This window comes from Melitaea cinxia, chromosome 11 (assembly GCF_905220565.1).
Source record: "Melitaea cinxia chromosome 11, ilMelCinx1.1, whole genome shotgun sequence".
NCBI classification, from domain to species: domain Eukaryota; kingdom Metazoa; phylum Arthropoda; class Insecta; order Lepidoptera; family Nymphalidae; genus Melitaea; species Melitaea cinxia.
In genome coordinates this window covers 9384379-9407879 of record NC_059404.1, presented here as the reverse complement: position 1 = coordinate 9407879, position 23501 = coordinate 9384379, and the positions used below count along the sequence as shown (strand labels likewise).

Here is a 23501-nt window from a genome sequence, read left to right as displayed (position 1 = left end):
GCACATAACCAACATTTGTATTGGCCATACAGATGTTTGCCATAGTCAGGGTGTTTGTGCAGTCCTCATGGGTCTTCCCACCGTGCCTCGGAGAGCACGTTAAGCCATTGGTCCCAGTTCTTATCATGTACACCTGACGTCTGAACATGAACATAATGGGCTGAAGACTCAACTAAAGATTCGTTGCAAGAAAGTTTTTTTAGTTTTATAATATGAAACTTGTCAGAAAACACTAATCATTTCAATAACGCAGAGAATTACGTAATACGTCCATAGGCAATACTACCGGCAAAAATCTCTAACGTTTGTCCGAGGTATGCTACGCTCAATAAACTCTATTGATGTTATTTACACGTATATTAATACTATTTTGATTATTTATGTATGGATATTTGTACTTGTATGTGTATGTGTATGAATTAAGGAATCTATTATACACTATTTTTTTTTTTTTTTTTTTCTATTCATCCTTATGGATATTGTACACTTCCTATCCGTCACTACTATATCATGTCCTGTGCCCAAAGGTTATCTGGAAGAAATCGCTCTTCAGCGATAAGATCGCCTTTGTACATCTTTTTGTTGTAATTACTACTGTTTGTTTATATTTTGGTGTACAATAAAGTATATTATTATTATTATTATTATTATTTAGTATCATCTATCCCCAATAGTCATAGCCTGAAAAGTAAAGATAAACAATGACATCTGCCTGCTGAACGCTGACCAAGCTATAAGTAATTAACTTAATGCTCGTGAGCTCGAATTACCCAAGGGAAATTCTAAAATTACTAACCCATGTTCCTAAAAGCATGTAGTTTACTGCAAAATAATTACATTTAAAAACACTCGCAACGTGCATCACCTTATGCTAGCCTTAATGTAAATTTTCAGACAGAAGAATCTCTGTAATTATGTTTATAATAGTTGTGTGACATCGACAAGTAATACACGTAAACACGTGTTATCAAAGATTAATCAACAAATTTAATCAAATCTCGATCAAATTTAAATAGAACGACAAAACAAGTATCAGCTTTCGAATGAAACAAGAATCGTCAAAGTCGATATACCCAGTGAAACTTTATGCGGTATAATACAACGTAGGTCGACAAAGAAATAGTCAATTAAAACGCATTATTAGATACAACTCGATAAGTTCTTGTTAGATTTCAATTAAATTTAAATTGGACCACATGACACGCACCACCTATCGAATAAACAAAAAAATGCCAAAATCGGTGTCCCCTAGTCAAAAGTTCTGAGGTAACATAGCATACATATAATATACAATCGAATTGAGAACCTTTTTCTTTTTTGGAAGTCAGTTAAAAATATCACTCGAGTATCTATAATTCTGTATGTATTAATTGGTGTGTTTTTAGTACAATGATTACATTGTACTAAAACATACAATAACAAATTAAAACTTTGTAATAAGACTTGGTAATATACGAGTACTTGCAGCAAGTTTTAATACTTGTATGTATAACTATATACTATACATACATATACTACTATCAAAGATTAACAAAAGGCTTTTTTTATAGTTTTTGCTTTATTTATCAGGATTTTAGGTACAACCTATTTAAGCGTTTAAATTTGTAATTTTAATAATACTTATTTCTTTTAAATTATTGATCAAATATAAAATATCAGAGTTTGTCTAATCATAAGCATGCGTGAGATTTTACCTGACTTTTCATGGGGTCGGTGTTGATCTGACACATATAAGTGCCTGAGTCCTTGGGTTCCACATTGCTTATGTACAACTTCCATGTGTTGTGACCGTTGTGTGTTACTGACAGCCGAGGATTGAGAGTAACCATGTGTGTGTGTATAGCTAGAATTGTTTTCGTGTCAGATTTAATCCATGCCACCTACAAAAATGTGTAAGATGAAACATTTTAGATTAATTAATACTAACTACATATATAGGCTACCTTACAAAAGTCACTAATTTGGTAGGTAAACACATTGATAAAAATATACTTTGTAGGTCCACCTTTCATTTCAATTACAGATAAAGTAAGGTAACCATGGGGAATAATTCAAAACTTTCAAAAATTACAACTTGAATAAGAAAATTTTCTACTTTACAGATATTCTAATATTTTAAGCGAAAATACGTACTTTATACCCGCCCAGATGGTTGACGGTGCATGTAAAATGAACGTCACGCCCTTGTGCGACGGTAATATTTTCCAACGGGGAGAGAAATTCCGGGTCCACCTCGCTATAGCCTGACCCTTGCAGCTGACCTGCAATACAAACGTTAAGTTATCACTTTAATATCAGAGCTGCGCTTGCAATAAACTTGGCTATAGCTTGCCGTCCACTGTTCATAGCGTAACAAAGCGAAGTTTATCTTAAAAAAATAAAACTCTATTCTTTTGAGAGTTACGAAGTATAACTTCTATAGTAATTGTATACGTACATACAAATAACTAAAGTATTTTTAATTAAAAAATGTTTGACGTATTAACAATATCGCGTGTGTAACTATAAGTAAATTAAAGTTTAACTTGATTAAAGTTTAAGCAGTAAGTAAAAAGAAAGATTAAAGGCTCTAAGCTTATGAAATATTATAAGGCTTGCAACGCAACTTATGTATTACCTGTTTTAACGTTTTATTGGTGTTGTTGATTGAAACGAAGTCATAAGTTCAATAGCATTTAATGTGAATGAATAATCACATTAACGGATTATTTGCCCTTATTTCCAACGCTTATGTCTGTCGTATTTATGTTTACACCTATTACATAAATTATTAAATAGTTGAACTCCAACCGTTTCATTAGGGGATTAGTTTTAGATAAGTCTCATGTTTAATTTGTTTACGAATAATAAGTCTAATCTAATATTACTATCAACAATTTACTGTTAAACAAACACTTTATTACCTCGTCAACTTTATTGTAAAAACCTATTACTAGGCAAATATCTTGTCCTAGAAAAGGTCAGAAATTAGTTAATTTCGTTCCGTGAAAACATTTGAGGTAAATTTAACAATTGTAATATTAGTGGCGGTCTGGTGAAGTCTCATGAGTTTTGTCCACTTTCAATGCCCATCTCGCCATAAACGATTTTATTATATTTAAGTACTTACATACGTTGTGTACGTCCACATACACGTACATATTTATAATATAAAATAGACTGTATCCTTATATATCTTACCAAACATTTAAATTACGAAAATATTACTTTAAACTAGGTATGTCAAATTACATCATCTGCACAATTAAAACGTAGCGCAATGAAAAATTAAAAGGTCCTTTTTGTAGAAAGATTTCAGTTGTACGCGCGTCCCGCGCAGAACAATTATCAAATGAATGAATCAGCTTTATTTTCCACGTAGCCAAATTTAAACAAAAGGGATACAGGTTGAATTGGCTTTTCAAATAAATTTAAATCAGGTCATACTAGCACAAACAGGAGAAAATTACTAACTTTACCTCAGTATTTCTTTATTCGTTTATATATTGTTTTGGGCATAGGACACGATACAGTAGCAGAAGTAAGAAGTGTACAAATATTAAAAAAAAAAGAAAAACAATAATAATAATAACAAATAACGTACACACATACATAGTATGCTATGTGGTTACGGCACTCCAGAATATAGCCAATCTCCTCTCTTCCCGTGGGTTTCGTAAGAGGCGATTAAGGGATAACACAGTTCCACTGAACCCATGGAAATTAAAAAGACGACCCATGGTGGGATAATCAACCAACTGCTGGCATTGGCATTTCCGCAATGCTTGAAGACAAAAGTCTTCGAGCAATGCGTCCTACCTGTGTTAACATACGAAGCCGATACGTGGACACTGACGAAGGGATTAGTCCACAAGCTTAAAGTCGCTCAACGAGCAATGGAACGGGCTATGTTTGGGATTCCTCTCAAAGATAGGATTAAAAATGAGACTATGCGCGAGAGAACGAAAGTAACCGACATAGCCTACAGAATCAGCAAGTTGAAGTGGCAGTTGGCTGGTCATCTGTGTCGCAGGATCGATGGCCGTTGGAGCGGACGGGCCCTGGAGTGGAGACCGCGTCTTAACAAACGCAGTGTAGGACGTCCTCCAGCCCGTTGGACTGACGATCTACGTAAGATTGCCGGTGTAGGCTGGATGAGGATTGCGGAAAACCGGGATGTCTGGCGCGAACTTGGAGAAGCCTATGTCCAGCAGTGGACTGCAGTAGGCTGAGCTGAGCTGAAATTGAAATACACAGGCCGAAGACAGATGAATTCACGCCATTTTTGGCGCGAACTTGAAGAGGTCTAATATGTTGCCCATAGTCACTATACTGGGCAGGCGGGTGACGGCAGGGCTGGCTTTGTCCACCGAAGACGCTGCTGCCCGTCTTCGGTCTGTGTATTTCAAATTCAGCAATTGGATGTTTATCCCGCCATCGAACGGCTTTTTAAGTTCCTAGGTGAAAGCAGAACTGTGTTATCCCTTATTCGCCTCTTACAACACCCACGGAAAGACAGGGGGCAGCTATGTTCTTTAATTCCATAACCAAACAGCATAAGCTGTTAATGTAAAAAGTTCTAAAATCTTGAACAAAAAAGGGAAGGAAAGAGATTAGGCCAAATTCAGGGAAGCCAGATGTTCTTCGGCATAATTAAATAATTTGAGTCGTCTTTCCTATAGGAAAGTCGAAAGAAAAGATCGTATTCAGAAGATCTTTGTTTTGTAATTTCGTTTTCCTAAAGTCGTTAAACGCTCTGTTATATATACTATTTGCAACCTTTTCACCTTACCACGCGTCCATCCTTCCATACATCTCTTGCTGACTCAAACATTCGTAACCCATATCCGTCAATGCCAAGCATCAATCTAGCAGTCTCGATCCGACATCCAACCCCAACGGCTGTCTTCACTACATAGTATAAAACAAAGTCGCTTTCTCTGTCCCTACACATGTATGTACGCTTAGATCTTTAAAACTACGCAACTGATTTTGATGCGGTTTTTTTAAATAGATAGATTGCTTCAAGAGGAAGGTTTATATGTATAATAATATCCATTAAATAGTGGAGAAATACTGTTATTTTTGAGTTTTCTAATGTTATGTCGTAAATAATAAATTTTTTTCGCTTAAATTGCAAACGCAGGCTGAACCCTACGAGATTTATCAAAATAATGTACTAAGTATTGTACACATTGAAAAGGTCTACAGAAAACTCCGCGATGGTATATACCTATCTCTTATGGATATCCCACAATAACATTTTTTTGTCATTTACTTTTTACGACAAATAATGGCTAATTTTCGAAGCGATTTTAACCAATACAGCATTAATCCTTATCCAATTAAATACCTTAAATATGTTTTTTATTTAATATAGATCTATATGGCCTTTTACAGCATCTAATTTAAATGAATATTTTCGAAGATATTACAGATTTAAAAATCGCGGTACGTAGCGTTTGCGGCGGTTCCAGCCGGCTTTTACTCTAAGTTAACGCGTGCGGGCCACGGGCAGTAATGAATAAATCAAAACTACTGGATCGATTTTAATCATTTTTTCAGTGAATGACATAGGCTATAATTATATTTTACACCCGTGCGAAGCCGGAGCGGGTCGCTAGTACCAAATAATTCTGTTTATTTGTTTCGAAATATTTTTTAAAAACCTTATATTGTCGAAGCTTCTAATAGCTCGTAAAGCATAATAAAAAAAAAGTAAAGCATAAGTATAAGCCTCAACTAAGGACAAAGATTTTAGTTACAACAAACAAACCCAGCTAGTACGAAGCGATATTATGGAGTTTCGGATATAATCCAGATTAAAATCATATATACATAATGTCAATAAATACGTTTATAAGTTCGGTCGGCAATACGTTGAAATTAAAACCATCAAACTAGTTACACGACACAAAATGAAAACATTTCCTAGTTTATAAACGAGTAAAATGTAAACAGAAAGCTATTAATGAAAGCGAATAAAAGCAACCGTTTACTTTACATCCAGATCAGTAATTAATTTTCAAAGGCAACATTCCAATTTATTTACTGAAATATTAAATTGGTATGTACTGATATTGAGCCACTATCAAAATTTACTAAAAAGTGACCTAATATACCACTGCTAGGATTAAATATTGTGAAATAACATTTTTTATCTATCAGAATTAATACAAAATTATCAACTCAACACATATTGGCAAGCAAATATGAATAAAAATAACCGCCTCATTAGCGCAGATATTTTGTTATGTATGTATATTATGCAGAATCATTCTGCAATTTCTCTGATATAGGTTTAAATTTTGTGGGTCTTCCCATCTTTCCTCATAATTAACGGAAAACTCGGTACCGGTTGTAATCATAAACGCTTGACAAAGATGGTTATGTTATAACCATTCTCCTATATCATCACATAGACAACACGCATCATTCGAAGTATTTATTTTTTATGCATTGAGGATCTTGAGAAAACAAAGCAGTATTTTACATTTGCCTCTTCATTGAAATTCGACTCACTTGGTTTGGTCATTTTTTTCTAGGTATACCTAAGTTCAATATATTGATTCTTCCAAGAGATCTTCTTCTTCTTAAAGTGCCATCTTCTCACGAAGTTCGGCGATCATTTTGGCAACTTGTATCCTTGATACCGCAGCCCTGAATAACGAACGGGTGCTTTTCCCAAACCATTGGCGTAGAGAGTTCCAAGAGATGAGTAGGTAAAAATACACTTGATTTCGAGTAAAATAACAACAACACGATTAAGAAAGCCTTCAACGCTGTAGTTAATCCGTTAATACACAAATATTTTTGCTATTCGTAGAAAATCGGAACAAAAATATAATATATCACTGAACATAACGAACAATAATTATACATACTGTTATTGTTCTATTTGTTTACGAGATCACTGATATGTGAAACAAAAATTCAACAATAATAACTAAGACCTTATAAATTTCTCGCTTGAATATTGGGTTGATTTAACGACTCCAATATAACATTAAATAGGGCACAACGCGAAATACCTTGCTCATAATCTAGACCAGCCCATCAAGAGAAGTATTTCAAGCTTTCGGAAGATCACAGCAAAATAATACCATACTTTGTTCTCAAAGATTATGAAATACATAATCAACTGCCAGCTTCGGCGGTATTTAGAGGAGCACCAGCTGATTAGCGATCGCTAATATGGCTTTCAACGGAGTCGCTCGGCTGGTGATTTTCTAATATTCTTACTCAGCGATGGGCGGAGGAAGTTGAGAGCAAAGGAGAAGAGCTGGTGGCTAGTTTGGACATAGCGAAGGCCTTCGATCGAGTGTGGTATAAAGCACTTCTTACAAAGCTACCATCCTTTGGGCTTTCCGGGAAATTATGTAAATGGATCATCAGTTTTTGGCAGATAGGAACATCAAGGCCGTTGTTGACGGTGCACGCTCGGACCTCAAGTCTGTTAATGCCGATGTACACCGAGGCTGTGTACTATCTCCTACCTTGTTTCTTCTGCATATCAATGGACAGTTGCAAACTAGTGGCATTCGTTGTTATACGGACGACAGCACCAGGGATGCCTTATACACAGGCCTTTCTCATATTTCTCGAAACAAGTCAATGAGTGTCGGAACAAACTTGTCTCTGAAATCGAGTCTCTTTTATCCAAAGTCTCGCAATGAGAGCGACTTAATCTAGCCCAATTTAACCCCAAAAAGAAACAAGTTTGTGCGTTTACCGAAAAAAATCACCCTTCGTCGTTCTTCTCAAATTTGAAGGCACTCTCCTAACCGCCTCGGGCAGTATTAGAATACTTGGCGTTTACACAGCGAGCAATTTACAATTTCGTTATTATCTGGAAGGAAAGGCTAGCCTCTAAGAAACTTGGTGTTCTTAGTAGGGCGAAGCAGTACTTCATGCCTTCCCACTGCCTACAACATTATATGAGGCGCAAATCCAGCCTGCGTCATCTCACCTGTGGGCTGGAGCGCCCCAATATTAGCTCTTTCAATTTGACTGCGTTCAACGCCAGACGGCTCGAATCGTGGGCGACAAGGTTCTCTCCGATTGGCTTGATTCTTTGGCGCTGCGTAGAGATCTCGGTTCACTCTGCATCACTGCCACGGGGAGTGTTCTGAAGAATTGTTTGGAAACCTGCAGCAAAATTTAGCCACCGGACATCTCGTCAAAATTCCGAATTTCACCCAAATCATCTCGATATGTGGTTACGGCAGGAAGAATATAGGCACCCCCTCTCTTCCCGTGGGTATTGTAAGAGGCGACGAAGGGATAACACAGTTCCACTACCACCTTGGAACTTAAAAAGCCGACCGATGGCGGGATAACCATCCAACTCATCATCATCCAACTGCTGGCTTTGAAATGCACAGGCCGAAGACGGGCAGCAGCGTCTTCATTGCGACAAAGACAGCTCTGCGGACACCAACCCACCTGCTCAGCTTGATGACTATGGGCAAGAGACATGAGTTCACGCCATTTTGGCGCGACCTTGTGGAGGCCTATGTCCAGCTATGGACTGCGATAGGCTTATGTGTATGTGTGTGTGTGTCTATAAAAAAATACTATTCTCAAATAGTGTTGTGTTCCTGTGGTGAGTAAGGTGGCCACAGCATTAGGAGGTTCAGGGGTAGGGTCGATAACTCGCATGCGATTTTTCTAGTATTGCAGGCGTTAATAGACTATGGTAACCGTTTGTTACAAGCTTATCACCTTAGTCGTACAAAAAAAAAACCTAGAGACTTAAATATCAGCACCATGGGGCTCAACCTGCTGCTGATGGATGGCCTAAGTTTTCATGTCTTTGAATACATTATTTTTAATGGTTATTTATAAACATTTTATTTAAAAACGTTTAAATGAGATATGTTTGTCAGAGCATTAGTAGCAAAAAAAGAATAGTAAAAACAAATTATGTGGTGTCATGGGACACCAGGTAGGAACGAAGTTTCTTCGGATAGTATAGAAGCAATACAATTTGAAAAAAAAAATGTTGAATTTTATATATATTTTCTAGTTCTTGATTTTTTTTAATTTTGTCGATTGGTTTTTAATTAAGTACATAAAAGTATTTAGGAAATTTAGTATTTTAGAAAATAACAAATACCGTAAAATAAAATAAATCAAACAAACATCATATTACAAACGTCATATTATGCAGTCGTGTGACTGATATTACGTCACTTCCGTTATATGTTTTTCTTACGCTTTTAGTATCACATTTTTTTCAGTTCGGTCACCCAGCCAACTGTCAAGCCTGCCGTAAGGAACTTCGTTCCAATTAGTACCAACGTAACCTTTCACCGCACATCAGATACCGAAATGATATTTAATTTATATGCAAACTTTCATCAATCATTTTCACAAGACACGTTTACAGCATCAATAGCTGTCTTTCCGTGCGAATCGATGGCATGATTTGCTTTTTTCGCAACGTGTAAATTATGTATCCCTATTCGTAAAGTTCTTTACTATGAACAGATAGCAATTAGTATCTGACATTTGGATTCGACCGACCGCTGTACGAACACCCGTGATTTGGTTTTCGGCATTCGGTCTTCGGTGATTAGGGATGGGTTCGCTTAAAAAGGGTCACACTAAATGTCCCATACTGCGACATCAAAACGATTAATGGCTTCGTGTGGATTTCGGAACTCTGAATATTTTCGTTCAATTCGACTAATGCGTTCGGATTTCACTTTTTATACTTTTTACCGGCTTCAATTCTAAGCCTGATTGAATTATAGAATGATATATAAAAGTTTCCCTCTAAGTTTTTTCGAAGCAAAGTTATAATATTAAATAAATGCTTACATACTTTACTAAACCTTTTAAATGGTATACATATAAATATATAAAACTTGGGAAAATCTATGTACAGTAGTTGAATGCGATAGATTAGAGCAATATACGTTTTTATTTTTTCATTTGATCAGGGCGGCAAACAAGCATACGGCCCACCAGATGGTAAGCGGATACTAAAGCCTATAGACGCTTGAAACAAGAGAAGTATGACAAGTCCCCCGGGATATCTGACCACCGGGATATTTAGCCACAGGTATACAATACTACTTGAGAGTAGTACTTTCCAGATTTTAAGTAGGATATTTTCTGCCGTGCTCTAAAGAAAAAAGAAAACTAACTTTTGACTAACTTTAAACTGTTTTGACCAAGTCTTCACTTGGAAGATTCCGTAATGCTTGAAGTTAAAATTCTTCAAACAATCCGTCCTATTTGTGTGACATATGGCATCGAGACGTGGACATTAACGATAGGAGTAATCCACAAGTTCAAAGTTAAGCATGTTGATGCTATGGATGAGGTTAAGTTTGGAATGTGTCTCAAAGACGGAACGAAAGTAACCGACATAACCTGGCTAAATTGGCCGTTGGAACAGATGTGTTCTTGAAAGGAAGCAACGTTATGGCAAACGCAGTATTGGACGTCCTTCAATCCACTGAACTGAGGATTACGGACAAACGGAATGTTTTATGTAAACATTTTGAAGACCAATGGTCCATAGTGAAAGTAGCAAAGCAAAGATGTATTTCAAAATATAACGCATATAATAAAAAAACATAAAATTCTTTGATTTTTAATAAGGTTCCATTTAGTCAAATAATTTCATCAACAAAATAATTTGCCTGAAAGATAAAATTCTTCGGAAAAAAAATCACATTCTGAATAGTTTCGCATTAAGGCTAATTATATAAAGTTACTCTTTTATTTTTTGTTTAATTTTCTGTTTAATAATCTGGATAAAATACAGTCAGCGGCCCTAGAAAGCAACAAACTTAATAAATTATTTTATTAAGCCGAGGATATAGTAGAAAGGTAATGTCTACCGAAACATTAGGATTTCGAGTTAATTAAATATTATAACTAAATTACGATTGCTTGATAACATACCTTATATGGTATATTACCTTAGTTTGTAATGTACCTAATTTTTAAATATATTTTTTATTGATTGATGTTTTGCAACCTTAACTTTTTTTTTATTTTTGATGTTTTATTTAACATAATTTTTGTTTCGATGTTTGTTAAGTGTATGTATAGTCCGTTATAGCGAAATAAATATTCTTATTTCATTTTTAACCGACTTCAGGAAAAGGATATATATATATATATATGTGTATGTTAGGGGATAACTCCGTCGTTTATGAACCGATTTTGATAATTCTTTTTTGTTGGAAAGGAGATATCCCTAGTTTAGTTCCATGATACGGAAACCAGGACCTGATGATGGGATCCCAGAGAAATCGAGGGAAACTCTCGAAAATCCGCATAACTTTTTACTGGGTGTACCGATTTCAATGATTTTTTTATTTAATCGCAAGCCGATGTTTATCATGTGGTCATATTTGAATTTCATCGAAATTTTATTACAACTTTTGGAGTAATCTTTGATAATGCGTATTTACTTGACTATTTTTTCGTCTACCTACGTTGTGTTACTTGTCGATATAATTGAAGTAGGTTTTTCTTCGTTTGCCTACAAACACAATTATGGTAGTAATAGTAGACATCGTAAGTTATTTTATATATGCCAACGGTAATCAAAGTAATAAGCTATTTCGTTATAAAATCAAAGAACCTATTTTGCTGCGTATTAAAAAAAACTACGCCAACGTAGTATATATCCGTATATATTATAGTGTGCTTCCGCGTATTAGTAGCAACTTATAAATAACATATTCGTTAGATTCATAGCATGTAATACATACTCATCTTTGACGTGTGGAACATTACTGAATTTGAAGTGGGAAAGATACTGGAATATTTAACTTAAACGCCAAACAGTGCGAGTACGCCACTAAAGAAAGCAAATGTATTCTTAAAATGTTTATGCATAGCTTAACTGTTTTTAAGATGCATTTGTCCTACCTACTTTTAAGAAACATCTGTAAAAAAGAAAAAAGACAGAACGAAAAATTCATATGAAAAAGAAAAGATATTTTGCTAGACTAAATCAATCTCCGAAAGACATTATTGAATGGTAACCGATATACATCTATTTAGATGCGTCTTCGTTACTCTAGGAACTCATTTAATAAGTGGTATATTTTAGTAAATCTTAACTTTTAGTTTTCCAAATGTAGTCAAAATATAGCTACGCATTGAATTATATCCGACGAAATAAGCATTGGATGTAGTAATGGATCGCTATGGCGACCTATTTATATATACTAGCGCATAAGAACAAAATTGATTTAATTCAGCCTGTAACAACTCACTTCTGGGCATAGAACTCCTCTCCACGTAGGAGAAGGAGCTTAATCCATCACACTCCACTGCATGTTGGCGGATGTATTCTCTACTATGAGTAACGATTTTTCTCAGGAGTATATGATAACAACCGGAACCGATAACTTAACGTTCACTCCAAGGCATGGTGGTGAGTCCCACAAACAAAGACATCCACACCGAAAAGATATATTTTTACAAATACAAATATGTATACCGAGCGATAATCGAACCCGCGAACCAACGATGTTAAGGTTGTAATAAGGACAAGATAAGACCCAAGTTCGAGCACTATAACGCATGTGAACATAGTGGACAAAAAATTAAAAATTGAAAGAATTAAACTATAATATATAACAGACGTTTCATTTTGAACGTTTACCGGTGTTCAAGCCTGTCCTGTTACATAAAAGTAAAAATTAAAAAACCATCGAAAAAATCCGAATAAATGATGAATGATATAAATGGAACATCATTGTTAAATGAATTATGAAATCATTAACATATTAAAGCGATGCATATTATCCATTTTAATTACAGTTCGAACTATTCGTATGAAATTATTGCGAAATCAGAATGCGGCTGATTCGAAATCATTATCCTACCCGCATCTATTAATCCCTTAACCGACCGAATGATTCTCACCTTTTGTTCATACCGCAAACAATAAAAGCCTGTTATTTTCAACAATACATTAAGATGATGAGCTCTGTTTCATAATCAGCCAACTCAAAAAAGGCTGAAATGTGATTTAATTTAGATTTCAGAGTTGGTTTGAGATTTACGATTGTAGATGTGATGAGATAAAAATTACATTATAATTTAAAAAATTGGTTTAATTAGAAAACAAAAATATGAATTCAATTATAGTGTACTAATTAACGCTGTGTGATAATGACAGTAAAAAATATAGCCACCCCCTCTCTTCTCGTAGGTGTCGTAAGGGCCGACTAAGGGATAATAAAGTTCCACTAGCACCTTAGACCTTATAAAGCAGACCGATGGCTGGATAACCATCCAACTGCTGGCTTTGAAATACACAGGCCGAAGACGGGCAGCAGCGTTTTCAGTGCGTCAAAGTCAGCCCTGCGGTCATCAACCCGCCTGCCCAGTGTGGTGACTATGGGCAAAACACATGAGTTCGCACCATAATGTCTAGCGCGAACTTGGGGAGGCCTATGTCCAGCAGTGGACTGCGACAGGCTGATATGGTAAATAAACGAATCTAATAATGCTATCTTTCGGAACCCAAAGGGGTTTTTTTTACTGTGAATTGAATTGTTCTCTTAATAACTTAAATTTTGTTGTAGTTTTATTTTGAAGTTATTAATGATGATTGATTGTTCGATCTTCTACTAGTGTAATATAAACTCTTTGTAATTAAAAATTAATTTCTACTTTTTAGTTCGATTAGCTATAAAAGCGTGGTTTTTTAGTTTTTTTTAACTAAAATTTATATTTTATTTTTTGTTCGATTTTTCAATTAATTATTTGCGGACATGTGATATTATTGAAATGCCTTACGAATTGTTTCGTAATCTAGTAAATTCGTCTAAAGCTTCACTGTTGCGTGGGGTTTTTACTGTTCACTTAGAGCAATCAAGTTCTTCAATCCGAATAGAATAAATCTTCTGCGCGGAACGAAGCCACGAACTTACGCTACGCGAAGTGGGCGGGTAAAAGCTAGTAAGAAATAAACAACTTAAAAATGCAACTAGCCTGAAAAAGTATCTGCCTCAGTGTGTTGTGCCTAGTGCCCGAGCGAAAGAGCAAGTCCGAAACTGCAGGCATGCGCAGATCGCACGCTAGCTTTATCTCTCTTACTTCCTTACAGAGGTTCCACGAAAGAATTAATTAATCCGGGTGGTCCTAATAAGGATATTGAGAAACTGTTATTGAATTATTGCATTATCATCGGTCCTTGATACGTGTGCAAAGTTTCAAATTATTCAAACTTCTGGAAATTGGTGAAAATTATGCTCAAAGATTCCATTACGTATATACATACATACATACATACAACTCAAGCAAGTAAAAGCGTGGTAAAAATTAAAGTAATTGTGGCCGAATCTCAACCATAGGGCCAACTACCACTAAGACCACAGGTTATAATAAATAGATCGAAATTTTACATAATGATAAAAAAAGACGAATTTGAGTTTGTCGCTATTTTTCATTATCTGCGAAAATTTTCATAATACAGTATGTTTTTTATATCATCAGACAGAAGAACTTCTAACGAAATAAATGCGCTCCATTTTTTTTGAAAAACCAAATATTTTGCCGTGAGAATTTTCGATTGAAAATTATGATGCTTTTTTGATATTAAATCAAAATATGGGGAAAAATCAACATTTTAAATCAAAAAGTTTCAATGTTTTTAGGACATAAAAAGGTAATTTTTCAGCAATTTTGTGAAAAAAAATTATTTTTTATGGAAGATGTAAAGAAAAACCGAAAAAGTCGATTTGAATTTTTTGCATAATGAGGTTATTTGAATAAAGTGTAACTACAAAAGTTGTAGATCCACTTATTACCTACAAGTTTGTTGTTTACCTTTTTTCAATAGGACTCGTAGTTTTGCCGGAAATCATAATAAACCGTTTTCAACCTTAAAAATTTCCTCCACCCCACCTCCCGACGCGGCCGACTGTACTTTACAGCAACTATGGTCACGGGAGGACTGCGCTTTGTCATAAGATCTTACAGACGGCGATTCGATTTCATTTGCGATTTCTAGTCCGCATTTGTTTACATATTGTTTTCTAATGTTTACGCGAATTTCACTCATTACAATGAAATAACTTTTTTCGGATTTTATCGCGGTTTATTAAGTTGTTTAGATGCCCGACGTTTCGGATACATTACATTAACCATGGTCACGGGAGAACTGCCTCATCATTAAATTATATGAAACCACAAGACAAACATCAGCTTTCCATTAAAACAAGAATCATCAAAATCGGTAAACACAGTGAAAGATTACGCAGTATAATACAAACGTAGATCGACGAAAAAATAGTCAAGCAAATACGCATTATTAGATATAACGTAAAAAGCACTTGTTAGATCACAGTTAAATTTAAACCACCACCTTTCGATTAAAAAAAGAATCATTGAAATCGGTCCAACCAGTAAACTTAAAAAAAATACAGACTTTTGGAAGTCGGTTAAAAACAGTTTCTATTATAAAAAATTTATGCAAAACAAATTCATATACGAATTTTAAGACTTGTCTTGTTTTAAGTGGAATTTTAAGTAAAAGTGAAAAGACAACACTGAAGCCCTAGGTGGATTAATTATTGTAACCTCGCCCGTTTAATTAACCTCATGAAGTATTTCGACTGTAAAAATACCCAACCGACCGTTCCGACTGGAATAGCAAATAAAAGTATTCTCAAGTAGTTTTGTGTTCCTGTGATGATTAAGGTAATAAAATCTCATGGGGTTGCGCTTGCGCTATGTTGATGTGACCTATCTCAAAAATTTTCATGTTTCCTATTTTATTACTAAACATGCAATGAATATTGAAGATAAATTTAGCAGTTCTAGGCCGAACTTAAATCTGTCTCATTGTTCATTAATTTTGTTTGTTTTTAACCGACTTCCAAAAAAGGAGGAGGTTCTCAATTCGACTATATTTATTTTTTATTTTTATGGATGTTACATCAGAACTTTTGACCGTGTGGACCGATTTCGACAATTTTTTTTTAATCAAAAGGTGGTGTGTGTCAATTGGTCCCATTTAAATTTATTTGAGATCTAACAACTACTTTTCGAGTTATATCTAATAATGCGTTTTTACTTGACGCTTTTTTCGTCGACCTACGTTGTATTATACCGCGTAACTTTCTACTGGATATACCGATTTTGATAATTCTTTTTTTGTTGGAAAGAAGATATCCCAAGTTTAGTACCATGATAAGGAAACCAGGATCTGATGATGGGATCCCAGAGAAATCGAGGGAAACTCTTGAAAATCTACAGTAACTTTTTACTGGGTGTACCGATTTTGATAATTCTTTTTTTGTTGGAAAGAAGATATCCCTAGTTTAGTACCATGATTAGGAAACCAGGATCTGATGATGGGATCCTAGAGAAATCGAGGGAACTTCTTAAAAATCCGCAATAACTTTTTACTGGGTGTACCGATTTTAATAATTTTTAATTTAATCGAAAGCTGATGTTTATCATATGGTCACATATAAATTTTATTGAGATCTGATAACTACTTTTTAAGTAATTTTTGATAACGCGTAGTTACTTGACTATTTTTTTGTCGATCTACGTTGTATTACTCGTCGATGTAATTGAAGTCGGTTTTTTTTTTTTCGTTTGCGAGCAAACACAATTATTATTTATGTTTACGAAATGCGAGCGTTACGAAAAGTGTGATCGGGCTAGGCCAACGCAGCAAGAGGGAGAGGTGCGAGCACACGTTTTCTTTCTCTCTTACTCTCATAACCAGTTAAGTTTCTTATATCTAAGAAACAGTGCAGGCCTATTGTGGTGGCCTATTTATAAAAAAGTTTTACTACAGTCGTTTGGTTTAAGGGCCCGGCCCCATGACCATGACACGGCGCCGTCGTCGTAAAACGGCACGATGCCGGCGCTGTAACATTTCAAGGCGTTGTGCCGTAGCACGGTGCTGTGGACAGTGCGCACGTGTGTGCTCGGGCGTGCTTGTCTAGATATGGATCGCAAAAAAGTTATTCTACTATGTACAAAATAATAAGAACCGTGTGCTGTGGTATTTAACTAAATAATTTTCAGCCTTTTGCATACCTAAATTCAAATTCCATCAAGCTGTTGTTACAGAATTTAAACAATATTCAAAAATACTCTACAAATCTATACAAATAAGTAAATTGGAGTGTCTGTTTATAATATTAATATACCCGTTTTTTACTAAATGCATATGGATGTAGGTATACACGGTACATATGCCAAAATAACATTTTTTACAATTTTTCTCTGTCTGTCTGTCAGTTTGTTTATTACGGCGACGGCGTCGTGCCGTGTTATGGTGTTGCCGCCGTGGCGTGGACATGGGACCGAGCCATAAAGCACACTCGTTTTTGTTTAACAAACATTTTACTACTTAATTTCTTACTCGTTTAAATTTTTATTTACGTCACGATTTCTATTTTAATACTAGCTGACCCAGCAAACGTTGCTTTGCCATATATGTTATTAACCCCCTTATAACTGAGGGGTATGAAAAATAGATGTTGGCCGATTCTTAGACCTACCCGATATGTATACAAAATTTCATAAAAATCGGTCCAGCCGTTTCGGAGGAGTGTTTTAACTAACATTGTGACACGAGAATTTTATATACAAGATATAGTTTTTTGAGATCAGCTTTCACGTCGTCGCATATCATTCAAAAGCACCTCATTTATATACTATTAGGTCATCCCATGTAAAACTATTGGTATATTTAAAAAAATTTCGGACGGATTTTAACACAACACTACAATTTAAGGGAATACATATGAATAAAAAACTAAAGGATGCGTGGTAAAAACTAACCACAGATAAAAATGTATAAGATTATTGCCTTTCTAAAATTGTATGATCACTGTAATACATACTTGCATGTGTTAAATACCATATGTAGTCGTTTGTAGAATCAGTTGCACAATAATAAACAGTATAAAATGTTAACATCGCTTAGGAAAATGCACAGTAAAAAATCTAAATATTAAAGAGACAAAAAAATGGCAAAAAAAATTCTAAATATTTTATTTATTTATTTATTTTATTTATTTATTTATTACACAATATGCACAAAATCACTTGTTGGTATACAACATGAAATGTAGTCGTATCTCATTCAATGGAGTTACAATTTAATTGACCTAAATCATGTATTGACCTATTCGATTTGTTATCACATATTGCCAGACAATGTGCAACAAATGTCATTGTCTCTATAGTCTCGTGAATTTTGAACACTTTTTATGGTATTATAATTAAAACCAGCCAGTCACAAACATTACAACCAAAAAGATTTTATTGCAATTTTTTTACTATAATCGTCACAAAATAAGAGGCCCGTTTGGACATTTGACAAATACCCTAGAACGTAACTTGGTCCGAAATAATAAAAGAATTATTAATAACATAAAGTGTTTTTCAAAACATACGTACGTTTTTTGGCCCGTTAAATAATATGACATAATATATTTAGAGTATTCTTTTCGCGCTTATTTTACAGTACATGCAATTTGTAATTATTACGAAACGTCCCAAAAACAGTTACGTTCTATGTCTTTTTTTTAAACACTAGTGCTGTAAATAATTAATAACCGAATTTCACCAGCTTCATTCGATTTTTTTTCGTAATTAAATGTTGTGTCGTGATTTTTACTAAAAAAAGGGCTTGGCGCTCAAAATATACGCACGTAAATAAAATTTTGATTTGGTTAATAAACCGCGATAAAATCCGAAAAAATTGTTTCATTATAATGAGTAAAATTCGTATAAACAATAGAAAACAATATAAAAAGATAAAATAAAGACAAATTGACCTTTTGTACCATTGTATTATTTCAAATTACCTACAATATTAAAGTTTAAGTTTTTCTGATCAAAATTTTAATAAAATTCACTTTATATTCCATAATCAAATACTCTTACAAACTTGAATCGATTTATCGTGAGTATCGAATACAGAGTTGTATGGTTACTTCGCTATTTACGTCCTGATGACATATGTCCAAACGGGCCTATTTATTTTGTGACTACTATAGAATATACTATGTGGGGTTTTTCTAATTATAAATTTATATCTTAAAGTTTTTTACAAAGAATAAAACAAATATATCTTTTTATGTCTTTCAATGTTAAATAATATAGATTTAAATATTATAAAAGTTACTTTAACTGAATTAGCTCAATAACATAAACAGTGCTAAAATAAAATATGTCTACAGGTTTGCATTAAACTATTGGTTAAAACCTTAACTGCATATTTTACTAGCTCTACTTATTCCTAATGTCGGCATATGAAGATAATGGAACAAAACAGCTTAAATGTTTCGGTAAAGACAGGCTTTATGCGAGCCGCTGCACGCGTTAGACCAAGTGTAGCAAATGAAAATTAATAACCCGGTCTGAAGCCTGCTTTTATCTTTACACTGGTACTGAAAACACTTTAATAACTTTTATTTCTGCTTTTTTTTTAACAAGTATTTTAGTCTTAAATTAAATTTTAATTCTATTTTCTTATAAATAATTACACTCTCATTGTTATGAAGTTACAAGGGCACCATTATTGAATGGTTTTTAATTTTTTTTTAACTGTATAATAGCGTACTCTAAAAACTAAGATTAAAATTTCAATCGCCTAATTTGACTATATTACACAAAGTGATAGTGACCAACCAAGATCAAGTGAAATAGACCAACTTGAAGAGAATAAGATAATCAAAAAACGATAGCATCGTTACTTTGAACAATCCAAAAATGAATATACGTACCTATATATTGCTTATTATAAAAATTAGATTTTAACTAAAATTATTTTAATCAATTTTATAACAGTAAAATCACATTATATGCTAGTCATAACTTATTATTCTTTCTCATTCTATAGGAAGGTTTTAGTATCCATAGAATGATAATCCAACAAATATAATCCTACATAATGATTAATCAAATAGAATATCGTAACATTTCACACGGTCGAACAAAGTTTTTATCATCGACTGAGAATTAATAACTCTAGGCAATGGCTGGCCGCTAAGTTTAACGAGCCACGACCCCGTTTATCTTGATCTACGACCAGGAGCTACATAAAGCTTATACAGACGAGGATTAAGGATTAAAATATTATTTTAGATCCATTTTATTGTCTGTCAGAAAAGACTGAAACAGAATAATATCATAATTTTAACATGACAACCATTCATATAATTCAAATAAAAATAATGACTAAAAAGTTTACATTCAGATTTCCTTCTGTAAAATACTAATAGTAAAAAGTAATAAAATAAATAAAGTTTTTATTTTCGATTTTATTATATATACTTTATTGCACTTAACAACAGAATATACAGAAAATTACATATATAGTTGATAGCAACATTTTATTACAATATTAAAGAATTTTGTATCAATTATTGTGTGATACGCACACTATTGTATTATATTACACGTATTTTATTGGTATACGAAACCGAATATTCGACAATGTCAGATCTGCGTAGTATGAGAGAATAATCGAGTAATATCTTTAACACAGACAGTAATATTTACATTTAATATATGGCTATTTCGTATCTGAAATCGTACCTATTATCGTATCAAAATATGTCATTGTACTCATTTCGTATTTGGCTACTACAGTATCCGATTACGTTTTCCAATTATTCAGTATTTCACGCCCATCGATGCCTATAATTACATTCTGATACAATTGCATTAAATCCGCTACGCATTCGTTTACTAATTTCCATACAATTTATCCAATGATTAGCCTTAATTCGGTGTGGTTTTTAATTTATCCATCAATTACAGGCTAAAGTATTTGCGTGCCACAACCGTTTCAATTTTCATTGCGATAATGAAACAATGTGGAATCCGAGGGGCAAGGTGCAGAAATGAGTCGAAAGCCTTAGACAATTAAAAGAAAACGTTTGCTTAAAGTGTTTTCAATTAAACTTGGAATCCGCTAAGGCAACGTTTGTGCGGGTTGCTAACGTCAAGCGTGCGAGAATCTACGTGAGAGAATCTGCGGTATTACTTTAAACAGCAACGGTCCGTTCGTGTAGACGGTCATAAAATTGCAACTATTCGCACGATCATGTAAACACGTTTAGTTTGCTAGCGCACTGCTGAAGCGAGTGACCTACGTGATGCCACTTTCTTAATTATCTTCCTTGACTCGTAAAATTAATAATTAGATATATTAGTTAATGTCAATTGAAAAAAAATTGTGACTTGTAACATAAATTATTTTGAAGATAAAAAAATATTGAAAAGTATTGTTTTATAAATGAAACTAAAAACAACTTTATCGTGCTATCGAAAATGTTACCAATGTTGAATAAAATCTCTTAGCGGGCATTGAAAATTTACGTAAAATAGTGGATGGAACGTGATTTACAAACACCCACATTAATTTATTCAGCGTTCGGAAGAGAAAATTAATGTTTTTAAAGAGGCGTAAAGACGTACCGGACGGGATATTAAGCTTTTCATCGGGCCGACTATTAGTAAGAAACGAGTTTAGTTACATCTACTTAGTATTTCAAAGCCTGTCGGCGAAGTGAATCTTCTATGCACAATATTGGCAAATTCTATATTTCTGGAGTTCACTCCTTAAGAAACGATATAAGGCCGTGTCATTGAATGCTATTGAATGCCATTGAATACTCGAATAAATATAAACTCATGTACATAAATAATTTGTTAAGTAAAAAAGAGTTTTTATATACAAAAAAAAATTATTTAAACACAACATATTTTATTGATGATTGAAACAGAAACCCCAAAGTTGCTAATTGCGAATTTCACGTTTACACACCGTGAAAATTCTAAATCTTCTGAAATATTTAGCTAGTAATTTCATTTATTTTAGGATTCCATAGATTTATAACAACGTAACAACGTACAAAATCCGTTTGTCATTTTGACTCTCCAGATAGTTACATACCAAAATTCAACGCAATCCAGTTTTCTGGCGTAATAGCTGAGTAACTAACATTCATTGTTACAAATTGTTTAATTTCGGATAACACTAAAATTAATATATTGAAAGCACTCATTAAATTTTATTTTCTCCAATATATTGCCTGTTTGCTATTCTACCTCCCTTGTGTTTCTTAAACATTACTTATTTCGTGCGTTAAGAATATTTCATTCACTGATTTTACTATAATATGAAATTATACCGCAATTAAAAAAAAAAGATTACCTTTACTCATATATTTGGAAGCAAAATATCTTGATCTTATTTGCTAGGAGGTATAGTAAGGGGTAATGAACAATTATTTCCTATGCTTTATGTATTTTGGTATAGCTTTTACAAAATTGCGTTACATATATATATTTTATTGATTACAACAGGAAATATTTTTATAGCATAATATTATTGTTTTAAAAAACGCAGAATATCTGGAAATTATTGTGATGATTTGCAAATAGGTAATTTACCAGTTGTCTATGGCTGGTTTGATCGGCATTATCTCGCTTACTACTATTATAGTATTACATATAATGAATGAGACAGGCAGAAGCGAACATCCCTCTTAATTTATTGGTTAGTCAGTAGTAATATCCCACTGCTGGGCCTCTTTCTCCATGTAGGAGAAGAATTGGAGCTAAGTCCGCCACGCTGCTCCACTACGAGTTGGCGGATGTGTTCCCTACTATGATTAACGATCGCTATCAGATATTTATGATAACAACCGGGACCGACAGCTTAACGTGCTCTGCGAGGCATGGTGGGAAGACCCACAAGAACAGACATCCAAACCGAAAAGAAATATTTGTACAAATACAAATCCATCTCGAGCGGGAATTGAACCCGCAAACTATCGCTGTTTTAGGCAACTACTCGCACCACTACATCAGAGAACTTATTCATTCAAGTGCCAATTTCTAATTTTCTCAGACTTTTGACAAAACAACCTATTTTTTTCCTTAAATGATAATTACACTGACCTGCAACTATTGTGAGTAGAACAAACGTGGATACCAACGGTAGTCCTCCAGTTTCCATAGCAACCCTCGGTCGCCTTCGAGTTTCCGTAGTCATTATGTTAACAGACATTTGATACTCCGAATTCCAATTTCACGCATCACTTTAAAATTTTAGTATATTATTGTCTTGGTTGCGCCTTACATAGTAAATTTGTTATTTTCTTCGACTATAGTAATGAAAAGTTTGTTATTGTCATATCATTGCAATTCCTCTTCTTTGTTAGATCTGAAACAATAAAACGAACTTTTTGTTAAGAAGCAATCTCGGTGCACTTTTGCAAGCCAAATACTCGCTCTTCATTTTACAACTATTGTTAGAACAATGATTTCTTTCTTTCAAAGTCTTCTTCTGGCCTACAACCAATTCATTTAGTATAAATCTTAATTTAAAACAGTGCACATTCGACTATATTGCAAAATTTATTTTTTTGCGTTTCTATAACATACTTCTAAGATAAATAATTGTTCTGTAATATATAGACGCTTAAAAAAGTTATTATTTTTACATGTATATATTGAATTGATACTGTAAATATAACAGAAGGTACAGC

The 23501-nt window shown here is 34.0% G+C and overlaps 1 protein-coding gene across 1 annotated transcript in view; it reads right to left on the bottom strand.

Annotated features, from left to right (window-relative positions):
• LOC123658058 (lachesin-like) overlaps nt 1–23005 on the bottom strand; it is a 57747-nt gene extending 34742 nt beyond the window's left edge. Inside the window, exons 1-3 of the mRNA XM_045593541.1 lie at nt 22912–23005; nt 2134–2261; nt 1695–1880 (exon numbers count right to left, since the gene is read on the bottom strand). Of these exons, the coding sequence (XP_045449497.1) occupies nt 1695–1880; nt 2134–2261; nt 22912–23005 (408 nt within the window). The remainder of the gene's footprint in view (nt 1–1694; nt 1881–2133; nt 2262–22911) is intronic.
• Nucleotides 23006–23501: the final 496 nt, after the last annotated feature.